The sequence below is a fragment of the Lampetra fluviatilis genome, chromosome 44 (assembly GCF_964198595.1).
Source record: "Lampetra fluviatilis chromosome 44, kcLamFluv1.1, whole genome shotgun sequence".
NCBI classification, from domain to species: Eukaryota; Metazoa; Chordata; class Hyperoartia; order Petromyzontiformes; family Petromyzontidae; genus Lampetra; species Lampetra fluviatilis.
The window spans coordinates 6,824,883-6,847,977 of NC_136318.1; the positions used below are offsets into that span (position 1 = coordinate 6,824,883).

General features: G+C 47.9%; 1 protein-coding gene across 2 annotated transcripts in view; it reads right to left on the reverse strand.

Annotated features, from left to right (window-relative positions):
• The window catches only part of LOC144947350 (membrane-associated guanylate kinase, WW and PDZ domain-containing protein 1-like), a 320,338-nt gene that overhangs the window by 92,227 nt on the left and 205,016 nt on the right, over positions 1–23,095 (reverse strand). For both annotated transcript variants that reach the window (XM_078876623.1, XM_078876624.1), the window contains exons 6-7: positions 18,100–18,157; positions 14,975–15,048 (exon numbers count right to left, since the gene is read on the reverse strand). In XM_078876623.1, the coding sequence (XP_078732749.1) occupies positions 14,975–15,048; positions 18,100–18,157 (132 nt within the window). The remainder of the gene's footprint in view (positions 1–14,974; positions 15,049–18,099; positions 18,158–23,095) is intronic.

Genomic DNA, 23,095 nt, shown 5'->3' on the forward strand with positions numbered 1-23,095 from the left:
CACTACGACCCCGTGGGCAGAGTTCGATTCCCAGCTGGTTCTGGGTCTACCCTCGGCCGACTCATAGTTAAATCCGTACCTGGAGCGGTGTGCAAACGGAGGTGGCCAGGCGTGGTGTTGGCCACCCACACACACCCTCGTGTGCCGTTCCAGGCTTCGTTAGGTGCTCGCGAACAGCACTGGCCCCAACAGTTTGTTAAAGACCATATTCGAGACCTTTGCCTTGTTAACACCGAGCAGAACCAATATTCACTTTTTCGAGTAATTATCTTTCCTCTCCATGGTTTTTAAAAATGTGTATTTAATCAATTAGGATTTTTTTCAAGTAAAAATAAAATAAAAGCGTCTCCCTGTTCACGAGAACACGACCAGTTGCCCCGTTGCTTTGGTGGCCTTGAGTCAGCGATGGGAATTCCACATTCGTACAGGACAACCGCCATTCACTTCCCACAAAGTGGTAGACATTTCCTAAATTATGTTTCCAACTGTGCTTGCGCAGTCTATTTACAAGACACTCATCTTGTACTCTTAGTTTTTTCGGTAAAGTCACACTTGATCAGGTGGGACCATCACAGCCAGATTTGCTGTATCACACTTGATACAGCAAATCTGGCTGTGACGGTCCCACCTGATGACGGAGACTTGTGTTGCCTCCGAAACGTCGTGATTTTTATTACTTTATTTTTTATTAATTTTTATTTCATTTTTTATCTACGTGACTTTACCGAAAAAAACCAAGAGTATGAATCCTTGCAGTCACGAAAGCTTCAAATCTAGAATTAAGACAAACATCTATTTATAATTCTCAGAGTCAGCATATTATTATTACTACTACTACGCCTCTTCAGAGAATAAAGATGACTCAAGTAATAAGTTCTTGAATCGCTTAAATACAACACGATTTAACAGATGGTTGATGCCCTTGCCTTCATTAATTGGGAAGAAGCAGCACTCGTCCAGGAGTCAATGGCTGTTAGCAAGCACCCATTAATCGCTGGAGCTGCACACAAGGGGATAATGTGGGCCACTTGTGATGAACTAGTTTTATGTTGACCATACCATTAACAAAAGCAATTCCAGGTATATCTTTTTTTTCAGTGAGACAATGCAAGTTGAAACCAATCTAGAGTTTGTTTGCATCCAATCAATGCTGCTGAAATTATGCACTCCCAGGAAGCCATATGGCTAATAAGATAACACTTAATTTTATATTAAGTGGAGGGGAAAATATACTGTAGCTGATTACATTTTAATAATCTCAGGGGGTTTGGACATCTCATTGGCCATGAATATTCAGCTCCTCCACACTGCCATTGAATCAACATTTACATGCCCAGTGGGCAACACAAAAGTTTTTTAGATTTTCCTTTGATGACAAAGGCCACGATTGTGACTGATAATGTAGTAACAAGACAGCTAAAATATACATTTTCTAATATTAATCAGCTTGCCAAGTGTCCTGCGCAGTTATACAAGATAATTAGCACAGTTTAAAATACAAACGTGAACGATGAGAATTCAAGTTTCCCATGATGTACATTGGTGACATGTAATTTCCACCGGTACTTTTCTCTTGTACACATGCACACACACCCGTTCATGCACAGGGGTGATTACAAATTATTTAGAATATTTTGCTGCTATAAATTTCCACGTGATAAGCCACTTCGTTGAGCTATCATTTGTGGCCAGGTCGCTTTTAAAAAATAAGTTAATAGCTCAGTGGGCTTTACCTGGTAATACTAAAATAGTTTCGTTTGATTTCTATATGTATATATTTTAAGTGATTTGGTTACCTTTCCTATTCTTTCTAGATTTGAAGCTTTCGTGACTGCAAGGATTCATATTCTTAGGTTTTTTCGGTAAAGTCACGTAGGTAAAAACATTAAAATTAATGAAAGTAAAATAAAATAAAAATCACGACGTTTCGGAGGCAACACAAGTCTCCGTCATCGGTCCCACCTGATGACGGAGACTTGTGTTGCCTCCGAAACGTCGTGATTTTTATTTTATTTTACTTTCATTAATTTTAATGTTTTACCTACGTGACTTTACCGAAAAAACCTAAGAATATACTTTCCTATTCTCTGCACTCCTATCGTGTTTTTTTGTACTGTTTGTTGTTTCACAATTCTGATCCGCCCCCTACTGGACATCTGTGAAAATAACTTTATAGCTCATGGGATTCTGATTCTGAAGACCTGGCTGCGCTTGTTAAAGTCACGTCGGTATAAAATAACAACTGCAAATCAGCAGTTGTCCTGCTGTATCGGTTCCACCTGATGACGGTCGCTTGTCTTGTGATCGAAACGTCGTGATTTAATTGAATTTATTATATTTTATACCTAAGTGAATTTACCGAAAGAACCAAAGAGTATGGATCCCGGCAGTCACGAAAACTTCAAATCTAGATCATATGAACCATACATGCGGTCTGCTTCGCAGTGGACTCGACATATCCCATGGTGACATTTGAAGACATTGCGTGGCAGTGTGAGGCTTATTTGAGATTCAATGCAACATATTTGGTCGAATTATAATAATAACAAAGACAGCCTTAACAAACTGTTGGGGCAAGTGTTGCTAGTGAGCACCTATCACAGCACACGAGGGGGTGTGTGGCCAGCACCATGCCCGGCCACTTCATTTGTTCTTATTTGATGCTGAGTCGACTTAGGGGAGGCCCAGGATCAATTCAAATATTCATCACCGATTTTTGGCTGTGAGCGTAAATCAAACTCGGGTCACCGGGTTCGTAGCGCAGCTCGCTAACCGCTATGCCATCACTCCCTAAAAAAAGACAAAGATCCCCCGTATAGGCTGAACAGACTGTAGGGACAAGTGCCGTTAGCGAGCACCTATAAAGGCTGACACAGCACACGCAGAGGTGGGTGGCCAACACCACGCCCAACCGCCTTTGTCTCCCCAGTGGCGATGTTTACACACCGCCCCAGGTACTCATTTGAGGCCGATTTGACCAGTTCATATAATCGTCACTGGTATTGGCTGTGAGCGGTAATCGAACTCGGGTCTCCGAGTTCGTAGCGCACACATACAAACACACTAGGACTCTAATATATTGTCAACAAACGGGGTCCCTCACAATCTGGTCCACGAAACCCACAACTGTGCTCCTTTGTCATTCACCGCTCCTCCAATTGATTACAAATTAAGCCATTGCAGGTGAAAGTGTGCATTATGATGGGACACACCGAGTGGATCGTGAGATGCGCTGATTGAGTGGCGAACATCGTTGCAAGATGCCAATTTGCGCAGGATGACATCTGACCAGTAAATTCCAACAGGACATTTTGCAAAACATTATTCTGTTCGCTACAAAACGTAATAATAAAAGCCTTGTGCCATTATTGGCAATAGCACAACAGAGTGTGCCAATGCCGTGATCCGAATGAGTAAATTAAAAACTCATCCCCAATAATAATTAATTGGTTTTAAGGATCGCATGCTGTCCCTTTATTTAAGCATGCAAAGAACCGCCAAAATGAATGCCCCCTTATGCCCGGGATATGGGCACAGTGTAGTTCACTGGTATGATTATCCATTTTTAATAAGATATTTGAAAACATTATTAATTTAATTATATAGTTAACTATAAAGTAAGTAAGAAATTAATTAGATTTTCTCCAAATAAAATAAAACTTATTTTCCCAGTTGGAATCACGTGGCCATGCAAATGAGTCTCGGTGGATACCCTAAAAAATAGTTCTGCAATGAAAATACACTTCTTAATACACTATAGCCAGAAAGTTTGCCTGTAAGCAAGAGTATAATTCGATTTAGCAGAACATTTAAACGTTTTGTTAGGATTCCTATGGAATCGGTTGCAAACTACAATTATTGCAAATTAGTTTCACATCTGCAACACATCACATTGTAAGTAATTACGTGATTTTGCTTTTCATTAACGCGTACATTTCCGAGTAAGTTAATGGATCTTGTTCGTACAAGAAATTAAAACAAACGTTTCAATGTTCGTTCGAAAAAGACGCGGGACGGCATCTGCTCAAAAAAAAAACCTACGTTTTAGGCAAATCCGATCTGTCGTTTCTCTCCTTCCTCAATCTGCGTGCCGTCCGCGAGATAGACCGTCCTAACGATTCTGTCTTCGGTAGTCCTTGCGAAGAGTTTTCGCTCACCTCCGATTAGCACGGTTTGCTACGTGCGGTGCGAAAGAAATTCAAAGCACGTACGTACGTACATACAGACACCGAGCCCTGTCCAAACCGCAGCGTCGACAATTCCCGGTCTTCTGGGCCTGGCCCCACTTTCCTTGGACCGAGACACTTTTTGATTTTGGTGTCCCTTTTCTCCCGGCAGCCTCCGGGATTCTGCAGCGAATGGTCACCTCGGTCTTCTTGATCGGCTCAGGGAAACCCCCACCCCTCTTTGCTGCCCGTTTCCTTGAGGGGCGATTTGTCTGACGGCAGCTGCCCAGGGGGCCACAGCATGAGGTGGAGTCCTTTCATCCCAAAGGCCTCGGGCATTTCTTTCTTCGCCTCTCCCCAAGTCAACGTGACACGCGTCGTCGAAATGTTCGCGAGATGCTCGCACTTCCGTCGCCTCCGGCAAAAAAATCCCTCAATGTTGCCTTTCAAGGATCCTTTGTGCTCCAGCACTGATCTGAAAGCGTGCTGCTTGGTGCCGGGGGAAGAGGGCCGTTATGGTGGCTTGAGCTGTTGCCACTTTGGAGACCAGCGGAGACCGCTGATCGACGAACGCTCGTCGGGTTGACGATGGCGTTAGTCGTTGGCTTCTCGCTTAACAGAGCGCACCTCCGATTAGCACGTTTGGCAACGTATCATCCGAGCAGCGGCTTTTGGCTAACCGTCGAAGATGGTCAACACATTGCGCACTTTCAGCTGCACTTCTGTGGCCATCTGGAATGCTCTTCCTTACAATATTAGGACGCCACTGTAGCGATGCACTTTTTTGTGTTTCATTTGTTGTCATTCCCCCGCACCTCCGATTAGCACGGTTGGCTACGTATGGTGCGAAAGAAGTTTAACATACATACATACATACGGACTCACATAAATGCTGCTACCATCTTCCACTCCTCTACCAACGTGGCCAACCCTCGCGATCCACACGAAGCTACGGGCAACACAGGTTCTTTCCAGAGGAGGATCTTGGTTTGTTGGGAGTGCGATGATCCGTTCGCGCCAGCTTGGCCGGAGAGAGGCTCGTGATCCACCTTACATCTGTCTTCTGTTTCAGCCGAGCCAAGGCACGGAAAAACGTTGCGACTCGCAGGCCAAGCATACGCGTATATCTTCTGCGATATTTAACTCACGCTTGTGTAGAATTTTGGAGGTATTGATTGGAAGAGCAACAATATCAACACCTAGGTGAACAGACTGGATAATATATGGTCACATTATAAGCCGGAATACATTTGGAGAACTATTTAAGCAATTTTTTATTTGACCATTTATGGCCCACTGAGCTACATAGCTATTTTTCAGAAGCGACTTGTCCACAAATGATAGCCCAATTAAATGGCTTATCACGTGGAAATTTAAAGCAGCCAAATACTCTAAACGCACGTTGATTCTAAATATGGGAGGGGAAAACCCGGAGGACCCAGAGAAAACATTCACGCGACCACCGGAAGAACATGCAAACTCCAAATGTACAAAAAAAAACTCATCACCACAAAAACTAAAGGGGAGCAATGACCTTTACAGATCCGCATCATGTCTACAAATTCACATACAGATCTTATCCTCAGGGTGATTTCCTGCTCAAATGAATGTTCAGGTGGCACTCATCTCCTGCCTGCCGCTCTGAGCCAGTGGTGGTAATTCCTCATTCCTATGGTGGGGACGAGTCTGTCCAGAAGACAACAACCGCCCTTGTTGACTTCCCCACAAAGTGGTACTTCATTTTATTAACCCCGGAGTGAGATGATGGGGCTGAGTCTACCCGCAATTGGGAGTTGAATTCGCAAACCTTTCTGATTTCAGCTGCTGTCTCTACAGCTGACCCAGCTGACCAGATTCAAGATTCTAGATTTGAAGCTTTCGTGACTGCAAGGATTAATTTTCTTAGGTTTTTTCTGTAAAGTCACGTAGGTAAAAAATTACAATTAATAAAAGTGTAGTAACGCTTATGACTCGTTCACACCGGAGTTGGAGGCACACTTGTTTATTTAACACCACACGTTGTGACATACACACTGAGGGGGTATCGGCCCCCTCACCCGTCTATCTGAGGACACACCTCTAGGCTAACCCTAGCCTGCCTCTGAGTCCTCCTCTAATGGGCTAGGGGAGGCTATCTTGGCCCGACACTGGTCAGTCGGGCCCGGTACCCAGAGTCCAGACCAGCACTGGCTCTGGCTCTGGTACCACGCCACTGGCTCGAGCCTGCGCGGTCCTGATAAGCACGGCGTGCCAGGGGGAGACCAGGGCTCTATCTAGGACGTCTTCCGTCTCCTCTTCTTAGCTAACACAACACTCCCGAGCCCCTCGATACATTCCCCTTTTATACCCAACCCCTCCCCGAGGGGTGGGGCCCCGGGGGATCATAATGACCGAATCGACCCCCCAGGGTGTCTGGCGCGGACGTCGCAGAGGGCACCTGCTCGTGCACACATGTAGCCCCGCCTACTGTGTTTGTTTACCATAGGCTGCCATGCATAACGGGCTCTCTGTAACAGCCCTACATCACTCCCCCCCACATAGCATGCAGCCGTCCCGGCTGCCAACATACAAAATTTTACAATAAAGGTGCCTTCACCCCCTGACGTGTGCCTCACTATTTTTGAACCATAACAGGAACCAGAACAAGACACAACAACAAGATGAGAAACAACCCGTCGCACCCCCCCGAATAAATACGAATTCCGTAAAAAAAACAGCTTATATACAACCAGCAGGGAACCCACCCCGCACACACAACAAACGGTGAACCCAACATATGTACATCCGAGGAGCGGGAAACACACCATCCACACAACAGCCAATAAACACAACAGCTATGTACACATTTTCCGGCCTCACAACAGTTTGCGCATTTTAGCGCGCGTCCTTGCAGCGGGCCCCTCACACGGGGTAACCCCGGTTGGCGGACCATCAGGTGGCGACTGTCCGTCTTGAGGTGAGCATTCCTCTGACTCCGCGTGACCCTCGGTATCCGCAGGAGGGGTGATCGGGCGTGAGCCCGTCACTCCTGATGCCCCTGAAGGTGGCACAGCCGGCAAGGCATTAGGTGAGAGCGACAGAGACGGACCCAGCAAGTCGGCCGACCCCCCACACGTTTGGCCACGCGCGTGTGAAGTGGGGTTGTGTACCGCAGCGAAGGGTTTTAATCTGGAGGGGTGCACGAACCATCGCCGCTTCCCCCACTTGATGCGCACGCACTGCGGACGTAACACCTCCACCACTTCCACAGGGCCCCGCCACGGCCGCACAAGTTTAGAGGAGGTTGCCAGTGGCACCTGGGGGCAGTGCAACCATGCCTTGTCCCCCGGCTTCCACTGCAGCATGTGCGCTCGACTCAATCTGAGGCGCTCATTTGCCTTCTGACGGAGGTCAGAGTTTTGCATTGCAGCATCCCGTGCCTCGGTCAATTTGTCCAGATTAAATTTAACGTGGTCAGCCAGATTAGTTTTTCCCTGCGGCACGGGGATCCGCAACTGGGCACGAACAGGCGGGTCTGGTTCTCGGCCGTACATGAGGTAAAAGGGAGAAAACCCCGTAGCCGCATGGGGTGCCATCCGGTACGCCGCCAAGACCCCCTGAATTTGTAGGTCCCAATCCGTTTGCGAGTCCGAAACTTGTTGTGATAACATGGACGAGATGGTGCGATGCAAACGTTCGACCATCCCGTCAGTTTGTGGGTGATATGGGGAGGTCCGAATTTTCTTTGTGCCCAGGAGATCGCAGACTTGTCTGAGTAGTTTACCGGAAAAATTTCTGCCCTGGTCGGTCAGCAGCCTCTCCGGAGCACCTTTGTCCAGGACATAACCCTGAACAAAGGCCTCCACGATGGCTGCTGCCGACTGGTTGGCCAAAGGCCAGGCCATAGGCCAGCGTGTAAAATACTCGACACCCGTCAACAAATATCTATTCCCTCTGGGGGTGGCGGGGAATGGTCCCAAAATGTCCAGAGCGACCAGCTCGTTTATCCTGGACACTTTGATCGATTGCAAGGGCGGGTTAGACTCCCGTGCCGGCGGTTTGCGTTGTGCACATTGAGGGCACGATCCCAACAAATCCCCCACATCCCTCGTCATGCCAGGCCAGTAAAAATCAAGTTGCAGCAAGGCGAGAGTCTTTTGGGTCCCCAGGTGTAGGAGGCGCTCATGAGCGGCCCATACCACCCTACCCCGCAACCCAGTAGGGACAACCAGCCGATGTCGACGTGACTTCCCGTCCCAATGCATTAGCAGACCTTGGCACATTTCCCATGCGTCGGAACCACCTCTTTTTCCCCCCGCCGCACTGCCAACGCGACGTCGCCACCCGAGGAGGGAGACATCCTCCATCTGGAGGCGCCCCCATTCAATGACGGGCAACCCCAACAGGGAATCTTTGCCCTGTTGTTCGATCGAATTAGGAACCATTGCATCGTCGTCGTTGGCGGCCGCCAAGACAGGTACCGATGTGTCCCCTGGAGGCCTGCAACGTCCAGACCCCAGGAGGCATGCACACTCGGAGGTGGTTGGCAAGCGTGACAGAGCGTCCGCGTTGGTGTGGCGAACGCCCTTACGGTATGTGGTTTGGAAATCGTAATCCTGGAGGACCTCCAACCATCGGGACAATTGTCCCGATGGCTGTTGAACCCTCAGGGCGTACTGCAGTGCCGCATGATCTGTGCGGACGGTGAAATGCCGACCGTACAGATATGGGCGATACTGTTGGACGAAATGGACAATTGCCAACAGTTCCCTACGGGTGACACAATACCGTTGCTCCGCTGGAGACAACACCCGACTGCCGTACGCAACCACATGTTCCACGCCGTCAACCACCTGGGAGAGCACGCCCCCAATACCCGTGTTGCTCGCATCGGTGTCGAGCAAGAACGGTTTTGAAAAATCAGGGTAAATCAGGGGAGGAGCGTTTACCAAAGCATCCCGAAGGGAGCAAAAAGCAGCCTCCTCCTCCTGACCCCAGCAAAACCGAACCCCTTTAGATGTTAAAGCATGTAGGGGTTTGGCGATAGTCGCAAAATTAGCGACGAAGCGTCTATAATACGACGCAAACCCAATAAAACTCCTAACCTCTCCCACTGAGGTGGGAGTCGGCCAGGAGCTTACACACTGCGTTTTGGCGGGATCGGTAGAAATACCTGAGCGCCCCACGATGTGCCCCAAATAACGCACCGACTCGCGTAACAAATGGCATTTTTGGGGCTTAAATTTCAAATTAGCAGCCCGCATCTTTAGGAAAACCGCCCGCAACCTCTGGAGATGTTCCTCAAAAGTTTTGCCAAAGACAATGACGTCATCCAAATAAATCAGGCACGACTCCCATTGCAATCCAGCCAAAACCAATTCCATCAACCGCTGGAAAGTTGCCGGCGCTGAGTGTAAGCCCATCGGCAACCGGTTGAATTGAAACAGGCCGTGCGGAGTACGGAAAGCAGTTTTAGGCTTTGAATCATCGTCCAGAGGAAGCTGCCAGAATCCCGAAAGTAAGTCCAATGTGGAGAAGAATCGCGCTCCCGCCAAGGCGTCAAGCGATTCGTCCATCCGTGGGAGCGGGTATGCGTCGGCAACCGTAATTTTATTAAGGCGCCGAAAGTCAACGCAAAACCGCAACGAACCGTCCTGCTTCTTAACCAGGACGATCGGCGCTCCCCAAGGGCTGTTGGAGGGAGAAATTATGTCGGCGGCTAGCATGTCATCAACAGCCGATTTGACATGGTCCTTTTCGGCGGGACTCAACCGAAAAGGATTTTGGCGTATTGGCGCGCTGTCACCCGTATCAATATGGTGACGCAGCAGATGAGTGCAGCCCAAATCGTATTTATCCCGACTGAAAACGTCGGAAAATTCCCTCAGTAGTGTCTTAAGACGTTGGCGCTCTAAATTTGACAGGTCCGTCGATCCCGCGCAAAGCGCCTCGAGCCACCCTTCATCGCTGTCTGAATGTGGTCGCGGTGCAGGGGCAGCGCCGACATGACTCGCGACGGGTTCCTCACAGGGCACCGGCGTTGCGTGAGCAAGCACGGTCCCCTGTGGGACCACCACCGTCTGCGAGCCCACATTGAGGACCGCGATGAAGGGTTCTCCATCCCCTCTCACTATGGTCTGGGCCGGGAGTAAATTAGGTCCACTGACCCCGGCCCTAGACGGTCCCAGCAAAACCCCTTGAGCCCCAATGCCCTTAGCGAAGGGCCGCCAAAGTCTCAAAGGAATTAACATTTGCGCCCCCGGAGGAACGCGCACCGTTCTATCTACGAACGCCGGCACCGTCGCGAACGCCGTCCGGCTCGTAGCGGGGGATGGCAAAAACGCCATGCGTCGGCCCGATGGGAGCTCAATGCATCCCTGGTCGATTAATATCCTAATCGGCATTTTGGCCAGGAAATCCGTCCCCAGCAGGCACGGAACCGCCAGCGAGGAGGAAACAAAAATCGGCCCAGATAATTTAATATCCCCGACACAAATTTGGGCTCGAATTTGTCCGATGATGCCAAGTGAACCCCCGTTAGCAGCAAAGAATGGCACATTAACAGGCATCAAAGGACGGCTCTGGGCAGGGAGAATGTTATAAATCAACTCCGAAATAATGGTCGCCGATGCTCCTGTATCGACCAAGATGCGAACCTCCACCCCATCGATGTGACCCACAACGGCCGACGACCCCGACGACGCGGCTACAACCCGATGGGCCAACACGGACCACTGGCTGGGTTCAATGTGAGTACCCAGAGCGGTGCGTGTTGGTGCCATGGTACGCGATATTGGCCCCCCCTTCGCTGCGGTGTTTAAGTGTGCGACGGGCGTGTGCGTGGGCCAAACGTGAGGGGTGCCGCGACTCGCCAGATTATGATGGTGGAGCTTGTGACGAGGGCCGGCGTCCCGTTGAGGTGTCGTCCCGCGCTGCCGAGGAGAGCGGCACCCCGAGGCGACGTGGCCCCGGATGCCGCAGTTGTAGCAGCGTGGAAGCGCTGGTGGCGACGATGGACGTTGTAGATGGCTTGAACCGGCCCGGTCCCCCCGCGCTCCCGCTCCGTGCTGCCGTCGATGGTTGATGGCGCAAACCTCTTCCGCCGGGAGGGTGGCCGCAGCGACGGCGCGCCCACTCGCCGCCTTGCTGGCCTTCCGTCGTTGAGAGGACAGGTTTGCGTGGAGGAGACGGGCCGCTTGGAGGGAGCACATTTCTGCATCGTCCTGTGCGACAATGACGATGTCTAAGTCGTCCGCCAGCAAAAGTATCTTTTCTGTCACCATGGCGTCGATCCCCTCGTCGTCCATTCGTGGAAAGGCTTCCTTTGCCAGCGCCAGGAGGCTTGTACGGTACGCCAGGGGCGACTCCTTCGTCCCCCGCTGGCGATCGTAAAAGAGTTGACGACAGTCCGATGGTGGCCCATACACAGCGGACAGCACTTGCATCGCCTCCCGCAGCGTGGAACGCCTCTCCTTCGTTGCCGATGTTAGTGTGGCGAGGGCGTCGCTGTCGAGGAGTGCTGGCAGTGCTCGGAGAGCCTCGGCGTCTGTCCACTGTGCCATCTCCTGGTGAGCGAGGAAGCGCCGCTGGAAGCCGCCCCAGTCGCCCTCCTCGCCCACAAATTCTTTGAGTGGCGGCAGTCGCTGATGTAAGGCAGCGGCTGCAGAGGACGATCGCGCTCCCTCGTCTCCCTCACTCGACTCAGCGTCGGCCCGAAGCAGCGATGGCATCGCCGGTCGCACCCGTGGTGACGCGGCAGGTACTGTACTCCCGCCGTTGGACGCGATGCTTAGAGCGGCCACGCCCTCAACAGCAGCTGCGGCGATGGCGGGAGTTTCAAAATGTTGCTCCGTTGAAATGGCGGGAAGGCGCTGTGGTCGTTGGCTGCTGTCGCCTCGTGGCGGTCCCGCAGCCCCCAGCCGTGTGATGTTATCGAGCATGGCGGCTGCGGCGTACAGCAGCTCGGCCAGCTTCGCGTGCGCCTGCCTCAGCCCCTCCGTCGACGGCTCCCCTTCCTCCAGCTGCTGTGGCGTGGATGCACCCAGCCCCGGCTGCTCGATGGCATCTTCAGCCGTCTCGGGCTCTCCAACTGCAGCGGTGTCCTCCGCTCCTGGTACTCCGACTCGAGTCGTCCGGCGTGTATCCATGTTCGTACTTTGTTTCACTTCTGACGCCAGATGTAGTAACGCTTATGACTCGTTCACACCGGAGTTGGAGGCACACTTGTTTATTTAACACCACACGTTGTGACATACACACTGAGGGGGTATCGGCCCCCTCACCCGTCTATCTGAGGACACACCTCTAGGCTAACCCTAGCCTGCCTCTGAGTCCTCCTCTAATGGGCTAGGGGAGGCTATCTTGGCCCGACACTGGTCAGTCGGGCCCGGTACCCAGAGTCCAGACCAGCACTGGCTCTGGCTCTGGTACCACGCCACTGGCTCGAGCCTGCGCGGTCCTGATAAGCACGGCGTGCCAGGGGGAGACCAGGGCTCTATCTAGGACGTCTTCCGTCTCCTCTTCTTAGCTAACACAACACTCCCGAGCCCCTCGATACATTCCCCTTTTATACCCAACCCCTCCCCGAGGGGTGGGGCCCCGGGGGATCATAATGACCGAATCGACCCCCCAGGGTGTCTGGCGCGGACGTCGCAGAGGGCACCTGCTCGTGCACACATGTAGCCCCGCCTACTGTGTTTGTTTACCATAGGCTGCCATGCATAACGGGCTCTCTGTAACAGCCCTACAAAAGTAAAATAAAATAAAAATCACGTTTCGGAGGCAACACAAGCTTCCGTCTTCAGGTGGAACAGCACGATAGCTGTATCAAGTACTTACTTGATACAGCTATCGTGCTGTGACGGTTTTACTTGATACAGCAGTCGTGCTGTGACGGTTCCACCTGAAGACGGAAGCTTGTGTTGCCTCCGAAACGTCGTGATTTTTATTTTAATTTTATTAATTTAAATTTTTTTACCTACGTGACTTTACCGAAAAAACCTAAGAATACAGATTCAAGATACTCCACGGCAGTACGGACCGGGCGGTCACGGCTACGCGCGTAAGCCTGGAACCCAGCACCGTGGAGGCGAGAGTTGAGTTGGTGAAGCCAACATCCGGGCTTGCTGGGAAGAAGGTGCAACAGCAAAGTGTGGACTCCTCCTGTTCCGTCTGTCTTGAGTGCTGCCCCACCCCCGCGCCCCCCTTGCTGGGTTTCCTCTCGGTACTTCGGTTTCCTTCCCGCATGTATAAACACACGCGTGAATGAGCTGTGCGCCTTTTGGCGCCCTCTGGTCTAGCACCAATTGAGACGAGGCTCAAAAGAAAGCCGTCTCTGATGTGGACCAATCAGTTTCAAGGACAATGCATATATTGTCAGAGTGTGTTTTTTGTTTGCATTTTGACCACAAGTATTGTGGTTAATGCACACATGATTCCTTGTACAAAGGTTTCAGTTTTGTTGCCAGAAAAAAGGGGAAAAACCCTATTATTACACTCATGAATTGGCAAAAAAACATCTTAATATGTAGGGAACAGCAGAGCTTGATTGGCAATTGTTTTGGTAGCGCCGGCTCGCTGCCTTCCCGCTTGGTCTGTGATTTCTCAGCGATGGTGAGATTCGATTTGCTTGGAAGAGGCGCTATATATCTAAAACGCTAAACATTACTATTGTAGAGCAAAACAGCGCTAACTCAACTGCTATTCTTGCGCAATGGCAAGTACACGTTTAAGATGTGGAAAAAAACTGTACTTTTTTACTTCATGGAATACTGTATGAAGTAATTATTTTATTAAATATATCAAACAAACAAATAAATCCGCATATGTAAAATTCGTTTTGTAAATGTGGAGTATTTCTTTTATCCCAGTTCTAATATGCACATTTATACAAAAACGAACGTTTTCATATGAGACTATAAACACGTTGCAAATAACGTTTGGTACGATATTTTATTGCAAGCAAACCCTTTGAAGTCCATTTCTATTATTAAAGACGCTAGTGTACGCGAAGGACATAATGCAAAAACAATTCATGTTTGTCTTACCTCCTACAAATTCCACCGCCCATGTTGTTTTCCATTTAATTCAACTCTTTCACTCGAACGCTCTTTCATACGCGCCGATTGGGTTAGCATCAGCCAGAACGTTTGCTTACTCTGCTCTATCTTTCATCGGCATAATTTTAATCCTGTCTGTAAGTTCACGAGCATTTTTTCACCACCGCGCTATAAATAAACTCGAGGCAGCGTGACCGCGTGCAGAATGGCTAAACGTAAACGGCATTTTACTCGCCTAACAGTCTATAAACGCCGACGATTTGCTCATTAATGTGCATGAATTACCACGCACCTTTATATATTGCTCTCAATTTTTTTGGGTTGTCGGCCGTTTGGGTCCACACGCGACAGCACTGCATGTTACGAACAATTATTAAATACACCCTCCTGTAAAAAGTGCGTAAACACCGGCTGAGTTGAGCTTTTTGCAGGGCGCCTGGACTCAAACGTCAAATTCGAGTTCATGATCACATTCGCACTCATCATCATCATCGTCGTCTTCTTTATGGGGTCAATAAAAACGAATAGCGCTTTGTCGTGTAAATTAACATTGCCATGGAGAAGACTGGACACTGCAATGTGGAATTTCAACCACTGACCCAGGTCACACCATTGGAGTTTAGCGCTGCCAAAAATGCCCATTTGACTTTGATTATCTCTTAACGTTACATAAGTTTAGCACCGAGCCTTTTTTGGTACGTGTTATGGGACACACGTAATGGCAAAGCCTGCAATCCATAATGGTAAATGAGGGTGTGATGTTGACATTACCTTGTAACTGCTGCAATTTGGTATTCTTTTCTTCAGCCACAGGATTTTCAAACTGAGTTTTTCTGTTGATATGACTGCAGAATGGTGGGGAGGGGGCGGGTAGAGGGGAAAGCACACGAGTTAAAATTGTTGGCTTTTCAGTTACGGAAATTTCACCCAACCATCAACAACTTTGGATAACCTCATCACCCCTGCCATCGGATAATAGAACTTCCACCACTGAACTGACATTGCAGTGTTGTTTTTTCATGGTGACAATTTGAGTAATTGCCACATTAAATATGCGTCAGCACACCGCACTTTTCTAACGTCATTTTTTTTTACGTTACTTGTTTTATTAAGGTGCACTATATATTCAATTCATATTCGGATGGACACAGCGTTTAAGGTGTTCGGTATTCATTAGAATTTGAAGTGCACGGAGTTATTTTCTGAATACATTTGAGCGCTCTTAAGGGAGGAAAGTAGATTTTCTACTGTTTAGGGGAAGACACAAATCTGAAGTCATTGTTTATTTTCAACAGAAATAAGTAAATATTAATCGCTCCAAAAAGTTAAAAAAACTTTCGGCGCAAATTAAATCCTGAAAATGTCATTCAAATATAATCTTGTCCAAATGAAATAGCTTTTACAAAAAAACATAGTTGCAGGGGTTGACATTTCATCAGTTGGCAATTTCAGATCGACATTGCGTAACTGCCTATCTGATCTTTAAAAATACCTTGTTCTCCATTGGAAGCGGCTGATTATAATGCGGGCGCATGAACGTTAAGGGTTTGTGTTCCTGTCATGGCGTCACTCATGGAAAGGAGAATATACACCGACAACGTGTGTACGCAGGCCTTCTGTCAATTATAAATAAAGGTGCGGCCTTGCAATTACTTGCTCCATAGAACTCCGCTCGAGGGTACGTGGCCTAGAAGTGGGAGTTCTCACACTTGACCCCACCACACACGACCTGCTGATCGACTCACTGTGGCAGACCCATTTACACGCACTCATTACGCACAAAGTGCTTGTCACGAATGGACCACAAGACATTGCTGATTTCGTCAAGAAGCACAAACCATCGTGCCAATTCCGGTCACCCTCGCATCGGCTTTCGGCTCGCCACTGAACAAAGACGGTCACAGCATCGTGCGCTTTAAGATGCACTTCGCAAGGCCGTCTTGAACCCTCTTTTCCATCCGATATTAGGAAGCCACTGAAGCTATGCACTTATAAATCTAGACTGAAAACTCATTTCTTCAGAACTGCTTTGTGTGTTTCGTTTGTTGTCCTTCCCCCGCACCTCCGAATAGCACAGTTGGCTATGTACGGTGCGAAAGAAGTTCAACGTACTGTACTTGCCAACTGTTTGAAACTGCCGCCCCGGATATTGAATTGGCGACCTCTGGATTGCAAGCCAAGTGTGCTAACCCTCACACCATGTAGGCATCCCTCTCTTTGTCAATATTTTACTCAGAGCCAAAAATCACAGCATCACCACTCTGCTCTAACAAATACGGTGTGAGTACTCAGATTTATTGATGGCCGTGAGCCGGTGATGAGAGCTCCACATTACTACGGTAAGGGCCAGCATCTCCAGAGGAAACACATTGTTGACCTACTACAATGCTGATCATCTGTATTGTGGAGTCTTTAACAAGATCACATCGGTTCTGAATCTGTGATTTGGTAATTTCGTAGCAGCTAAGCTGCCAATGTGTGATCAGCATTTAACAAACATACCGTATGTGCCATGAATCAACAATTTTTAGTCAGCGCCACCCCGCTGAAATCATCGTCATGGCCTTGAGCCAATGGTGGAAATTCCATGTTCCCACGGCAGGAGCCAGTTTATTCACAGGACAACCACAAAGTGGCATACATTTTATGATGATCCGCAAAGTTGATGACCTGGGCCGATCGCCCCCCCCAACCTCCCAACCCCTCCACCAACCCCCCCAACGCCACCACCCCCTACCCCCAACTAGCGTTTGAAACTGCAACCTGACTGCGAGTCGAGAGCTCTATTCTTAGGATTTAACTACACTTATTTGACCAATCTTAATTATTATTTGACAGACAACTATTACAGGTGTACCATGTTTACCATGTTCACCATGTTTAGTTGTCACAAACCATAACAAAGGCTCACCCTCTTAAGCCTCACCTTACCATATGAATAAAAAGTGTGCTGTACTTGGCCCTTCCCCCCTCTCCAACTATTATATAAACTGAGTGGTAGCTCCTGCAATCTCCCATTTACTTGATACAGCTGTCGTGGCTGTGACGGTTCCACCTGGAGACGGAAGCTTGTGTTGCCTCCGAAACGTCGTGATTTCTATTTTATTTTACTTTTATTAATTTTAATGTTTTTACCTACGTGACTTTACCGAAAAAACCTAAGAATATGAATCCTTGCAGTCACGAAAGCTTCAAATCGAGAGCTCTAACCACAGCAACACAAGCTGGGTGGAAACGCAAAGCGGACACGCGGTCAGTCGCTCGCTCGCTCCAGTACAAATTGGCGTCTAAAAGCCTCCTACTGCACCGCGCTCTGGCGTGGCAATGAAAGCGAGGGATGATGGGTCACGGGCGGAGCGAGCCGGGCACTCGGTGCAGGGGTCACGTTCTTGACCCCCGCGGGGGTAATAATGCTAATGCGCGGATTGACAGCCGAGCCGTGGCCCGCTGACAACGACGACCGCAACAAAAACAAACCCCACGAATGCATTGCATGACCTGTAAAATATCAAACGTAACGAGCTTTCAGGAAGACGAGTGTTGCAACACGGAGCGTGCAGTCAAATATCACTCTCATTCGGGGGAAGAAAAAAAAACGGGCCAAATGTTTTCCCCGTACGCAGCCTTTGTGGTGGTTCCCCAGCGGAACGTTGCGGACAGACGGACCGGGTGCCAGGGTGCTCTACGTTCAATGTCGTCTGTCCTCGAGACACAAAGGGTTTGTTGTTGTTGTTGTTATTATTCAAGCAACATTTTTTTTTTGCTTTTAAAAACGGTCGCGGCCTTTTCTATTTGCGCAGATGCAATTTGTCGTCAATGCGCAAGAGCTGCGCAAGGGGTAAGATCACGGCAACAATAATTTGAGAGAGAAAAGAAGTGCACGAAATGTAACTTACTCTACATAATACACGCCATATTCTGGGTCATCGACCTTCTCCCAGCCAAAGGGTAGTTCTGAAATACACAAAAACAGGAGCGGCAAAGCACACAACAAACACTTTTTTTTTTTAAATCACAGACGTCAACATAAACGACTATTTAACACGTAGACTTTCACTGAGCAATATTATGATTCGCAATTGATTCCTGGGTCTGGATAATGCGCGAGTATAATGCCGATGTGTGTCATACACCCTGCTCCACCCATCAGGCGGATGATTGCAATTGATTCCTGGGTCTGGATTATGCGCGAGTATAATGCCGATGTGTGTCATACACCCTGCTCCACCCATCAGGCGGATGATCGCAATTGCCTGATGATGCTGGTTATAATTAGCAGCAAAATGTCGCACCTAGTAGTCAAATGTTGTGGCTTGTGATGCAATACGCCGATGTGATGAGGGAACGATTAATTAGTGCACTTGTTCACAGGACAACTTTATTTTTAAATGCTTTATATTAAGTTCGCTTGCTTGCTTAGGACCGTGCAAATCTTTCGGTCGTTTTTTAACCCACTTCCCGTGATCCAATCGAGCTGACATTTCCCACACAGACTCGTTGTGCGTGACAATTAATGTTCGTAAAAAATTTTTCCCAAAATTTGACACTTTTTAGGACAAAAATATTATATTTAATTACCAATTTCTTAATGGTGCAATGCAATCATCTGACCCATAGGTGGCAGCCATCTCAAGCCAGAGGACGAGAGGACTCTAGCCGTCACGCATATAAAGGATTTATAGTGAAAAACTTTGTTTTTACGGGTTATACTTATTTTCGGCGGTGTCAGGGTGGAGGAGGGTGTACAACACACATGCCGCCATTTTACTTACAAGATCGGACGCAAACAAAAACAATTATGAATAAATGACAACTCAAGTTTTATTCTTCAAATCACAAAATCTGCTGCTGCCATACTTTGCACAGCGGATGCAGATTAGGGGTTGTGAACCAGAAGCTTCACGGAAGATGGAAGCCAGGGATTTTCTGCATCGGTTCTTTTGCGAAGCACAATATCCCTTGGCTAACAGTAAATTGGTCAAGTCTTAGAACAAAGTTTGAACCTTTGGGAATAACCAAAAAGGCAGTTAAGATATTACTCAGACCGGTGTTACCAGCAGTCAGGAATCAAACTCGGCATCGCCCAGTTCATAGCGCAATGCGTTAACCACTATACCACCATCTTCTTGGTTCTTTCGGTAAAGTCACGTAGAATGGAAATTATAAAATAATAAAAATAAAATGCTTGTCATTATTTCCATTCTACGGCAAAGTCACGTAGAATGGAAATAATAAAATAATAATAAAATAATACTTTTGTATTTTATTATTTCCATTCTACGTGACTTTACCGAAAGAACAAAGAAGATGAATCTCTGCAGTCACGAAAGCTTTAAATCGAAAAAAACTATACCACCACTCCACTGCTCACGTACAATTTTACACAGGATCCAGTTAACAAACAGATCATTAGGAATATTCTTCACACGTCCGTCTCTGCTTCTTCTAGGAAACTAAAGAGACAACAGACAGCTCTTAGATATTTACAAAAACATTCTGCAGCATTGCCGGACTTGCATATTTATTTGCACCAATGGTGAATTCACTTCAGTTGGTGTATGCATCACACATCACGTGAGAATGCGAGTCTGGAACATTTGAGATATTTTCAGGTTCAAGCCCTGGACTGGACAAGTGAGAAATGAACACCCGTGCTTGAGCCTGACAGGGTTATCCACCTGCAGAGAGGTTGATGGTTTCACCTCAGCCTGATGGCTGCGCACACACACACACAAATATCTGAAATTGCCTTTCCCCACTTGATTCAGTTGTACTCGTCTCCGTGAATGGACTTGAACACGGTGCTACACTTCAACACTCAGACTACAAACCACCGTTTGGCTCGGCGGGCTAGTATTCTGTGGCAATGTTTGTCAAAGTATTCTGTGCTTTTCCCCCCGCTGCTTCGCAAACATGCAAGCTGCTGGTAGCAAATGCGGATTGCATGAGGCGGCAAAATCATCTTCAGGGTGAATATCTGCGTGTTGCACTCCTTCGCACCATACGTAGTCAACCGTGCTTATCGGAGGTGTATACAGTTACTGGACGTCTTTGAAAAAGAGCTTCATAGCTCATCGGATTTCTCCGGTCTTTATCGAGATTATGTTTCTGTACACTGACACCTTTTTTTTACAAGGAGTCATGTTTGCATTGACCACAATTCCTGCGGTCGGAATGCAAACAAAAAACACAACTCTGATAATGTATGCACTGTCCTTGAAATTGATTGGTCCACACCCAAGACAGCTTTTCTTAGAGCCTAGTCTCACATGGTGTTGTACCAGATGACGCCAAAGAAAAGCAATTATCATATTTTGCTACTGGCAAAAGAGGTTCCAAAAAAAGTTTTGCATACATTTGATAAAGAAACAAATATTAATAGCTTATACGTGTTCCACACAGTGGGCATTATCAGTCTGACACCAATTTGCCACATAGTTATTTCACAATTGGAATGGGAGGTGATATATTTTCTGTGCTCAATGCCACTGATTTAAAAATAATATAGATTAATATTTATAAATGTTGCTATTCACAGCGACGTGCAAGACGGCGGACAAGATAGATTTGTGTGTTGGGTTGTGGCAGGAATGTTTCGCCCCATAAACCTGTTTCACATTCACGACATTGTTTCACTGATTGCTACAAGTAAGCAACATTAACATTTAAAAGCTGTAAACACAAAACTACATTAAGTAAAAGGAAACCCTGCCAAATACAGGCAAATAATTTCCTGTTGACAAATATGCACTCCTGTGCTTACACAAATCCTGATTCATGAAAGACTTCTGAAAATGATTCATTACATGTTGACGTACTATGCATGAGTGATTCACGTTGTAATGAAGTGGGAGGGAAAGGTGAGGGATGGGGGGGAGTTGGTGGGGGCCTTGGAAGGGGGGAGGTGGGGGAAGGGAGGGGAGGGGTTAGGTGGGGGAAGGGGGGGAAGGGAGGGGGGAAGGTGGGGACGGGAGGGAGTGCTGGGGGAAGGGAGGTCTTGCGATCGAAACGTCGTAGTTCTTTGTTATTTTCTTTGAACCTATCTACGTGACTTTACCGAAAGACCCAAAGAACATAAAAAGAACAAAATCGTCTCTTTGACAAAGATTACGAACAAGTTTTGGTGGACGAACAATCCCAGACGGCTCAAACCACACGTACATCTCCACGTTTTACCGCGCTGCGCGTTAAATCTACCTTGGAACAAAAAACAACCATCCTCAAGGGGCGTTAACTGGGGCGTGCCACCCCCCCCCAATGTACGAAAAAACACAACTCAAGCAGCAGGCGAAATTTGCCCCAATCCGCCCCCCTCTCGCTCAGCGAGGAGATTGTGATTGAGCCTTTGTCGCGAGGTCACGGCTATTGTATCTGCCTGTGCGTGGAAATAAATAGCGGTCGGCTCGCTCGTTATAAAAAATCCCGGATTTACATTCCGTGCGCAGTAGACTTGGAAGTAAACATTTTTTTACTCGGTTTTAATGTAGAAAAATTGCACGACGCAGAATCTATAATACTGGAGCATCGCATGCACGCACGTACACACACACACGTGGCTTAGTTTTTACAAAATAGCTTATTCTCATTATTTGAGTGTACCTTCAAATGTCTTTGCAACGCTTGCTGTCGGCCTGTATCGTACATTATAAACATAATAGATATATATATTAAATGTATAACCACCCACCCCTCCCACACACAAAAAAAACCAATCCATTGGACTGTGCTGACATCGGTGCACAAATCGATATCCCCCAAAATCCAACACATCCATCATTAACGTTGCCTTATAAGGAGGTGGCTCGCAAGGTTCGGGAGCCCAGCTGGCACGGCCGAGAGAACCTGGGTTCGACTCCAGGTTTCAGCCGCCGGCGATTAACGCAGGTTTTCAAGTTCGAGTGAAACCATCGAAATCTTTATTTGCACCGGAGGAATCCGATGAGCTATAAAGGGGCGCGCGTACGAAAGTTACACCAACAATCACTACAAAAAACACTATTAGGAGTGCAAATTATAGGGAAGGTGAACAAATCACTAAAATACAATACTGCTTTGAAATTGGGTCCATCTTTTAAAAACAAACCCCTGTATATATATAAAATGTTTATTTTACCCAGGTAAAGTCCACCGAGGTTCTTTTTTTCGAAGCGACCTGGCCACAAACGACAGCTCAACGAAGTGGGCTTATCATCATGTGGAAATTTATAGCAGCCAAATAACAAATGAGTTGATTGTCTCTGCCCGTTCTATTCTATTTCGCATTTATAAAACTCCCTTTTCAGGGCGCTTTAAAATGCAAGCCGACGGCGTTCAGTGAGCGAGGTGACGGAATGGACGGAGGGACAGGGGCTGGGAATGGAGCTGATGTTGCCGGGGTGGGTAACGCAGAATAAGGTGGAGTGTGATGGTGAGTGAGGGCGTCTGATGGGTGCAACGTGGATGGGGCACGTGCGTGAAGTGGTAAAATGGGCACAGATGAGGGTAGGTGAAGGATGGAAGGGGCAGAGGTCTGGTGGCCGGATTGTTGAGTTGATGGAGGAGCACAGTGTAGGGCTGGGGGAGAGATGTGGTTAGGTGCACATAGAAAGCGAGGCGTCAACGGACTATCATAAAAAAACACCATCTTATATATTTGGTTCTGCACTAAATTTTCCTAAATTCCGTGTCTGAGAAATAAACAAATCATTGCTCTTGTCGTGCAACGGACGTTACTCTCAGTCACAGGGCCGGTGGGAAAGTGCTGCCCCCCTACTTTGTGGGACAGAGTGGACCGGGGCTCTGGGAGGCAGCCCTATGATGTCCGCTTCTGTGGGCCGTTCTCCATTCCGGAAGGATGACACTGCTCAGCTGCGCAAAGATCCAAAAATGTATATTTTTGGTCTTGTGAAACGA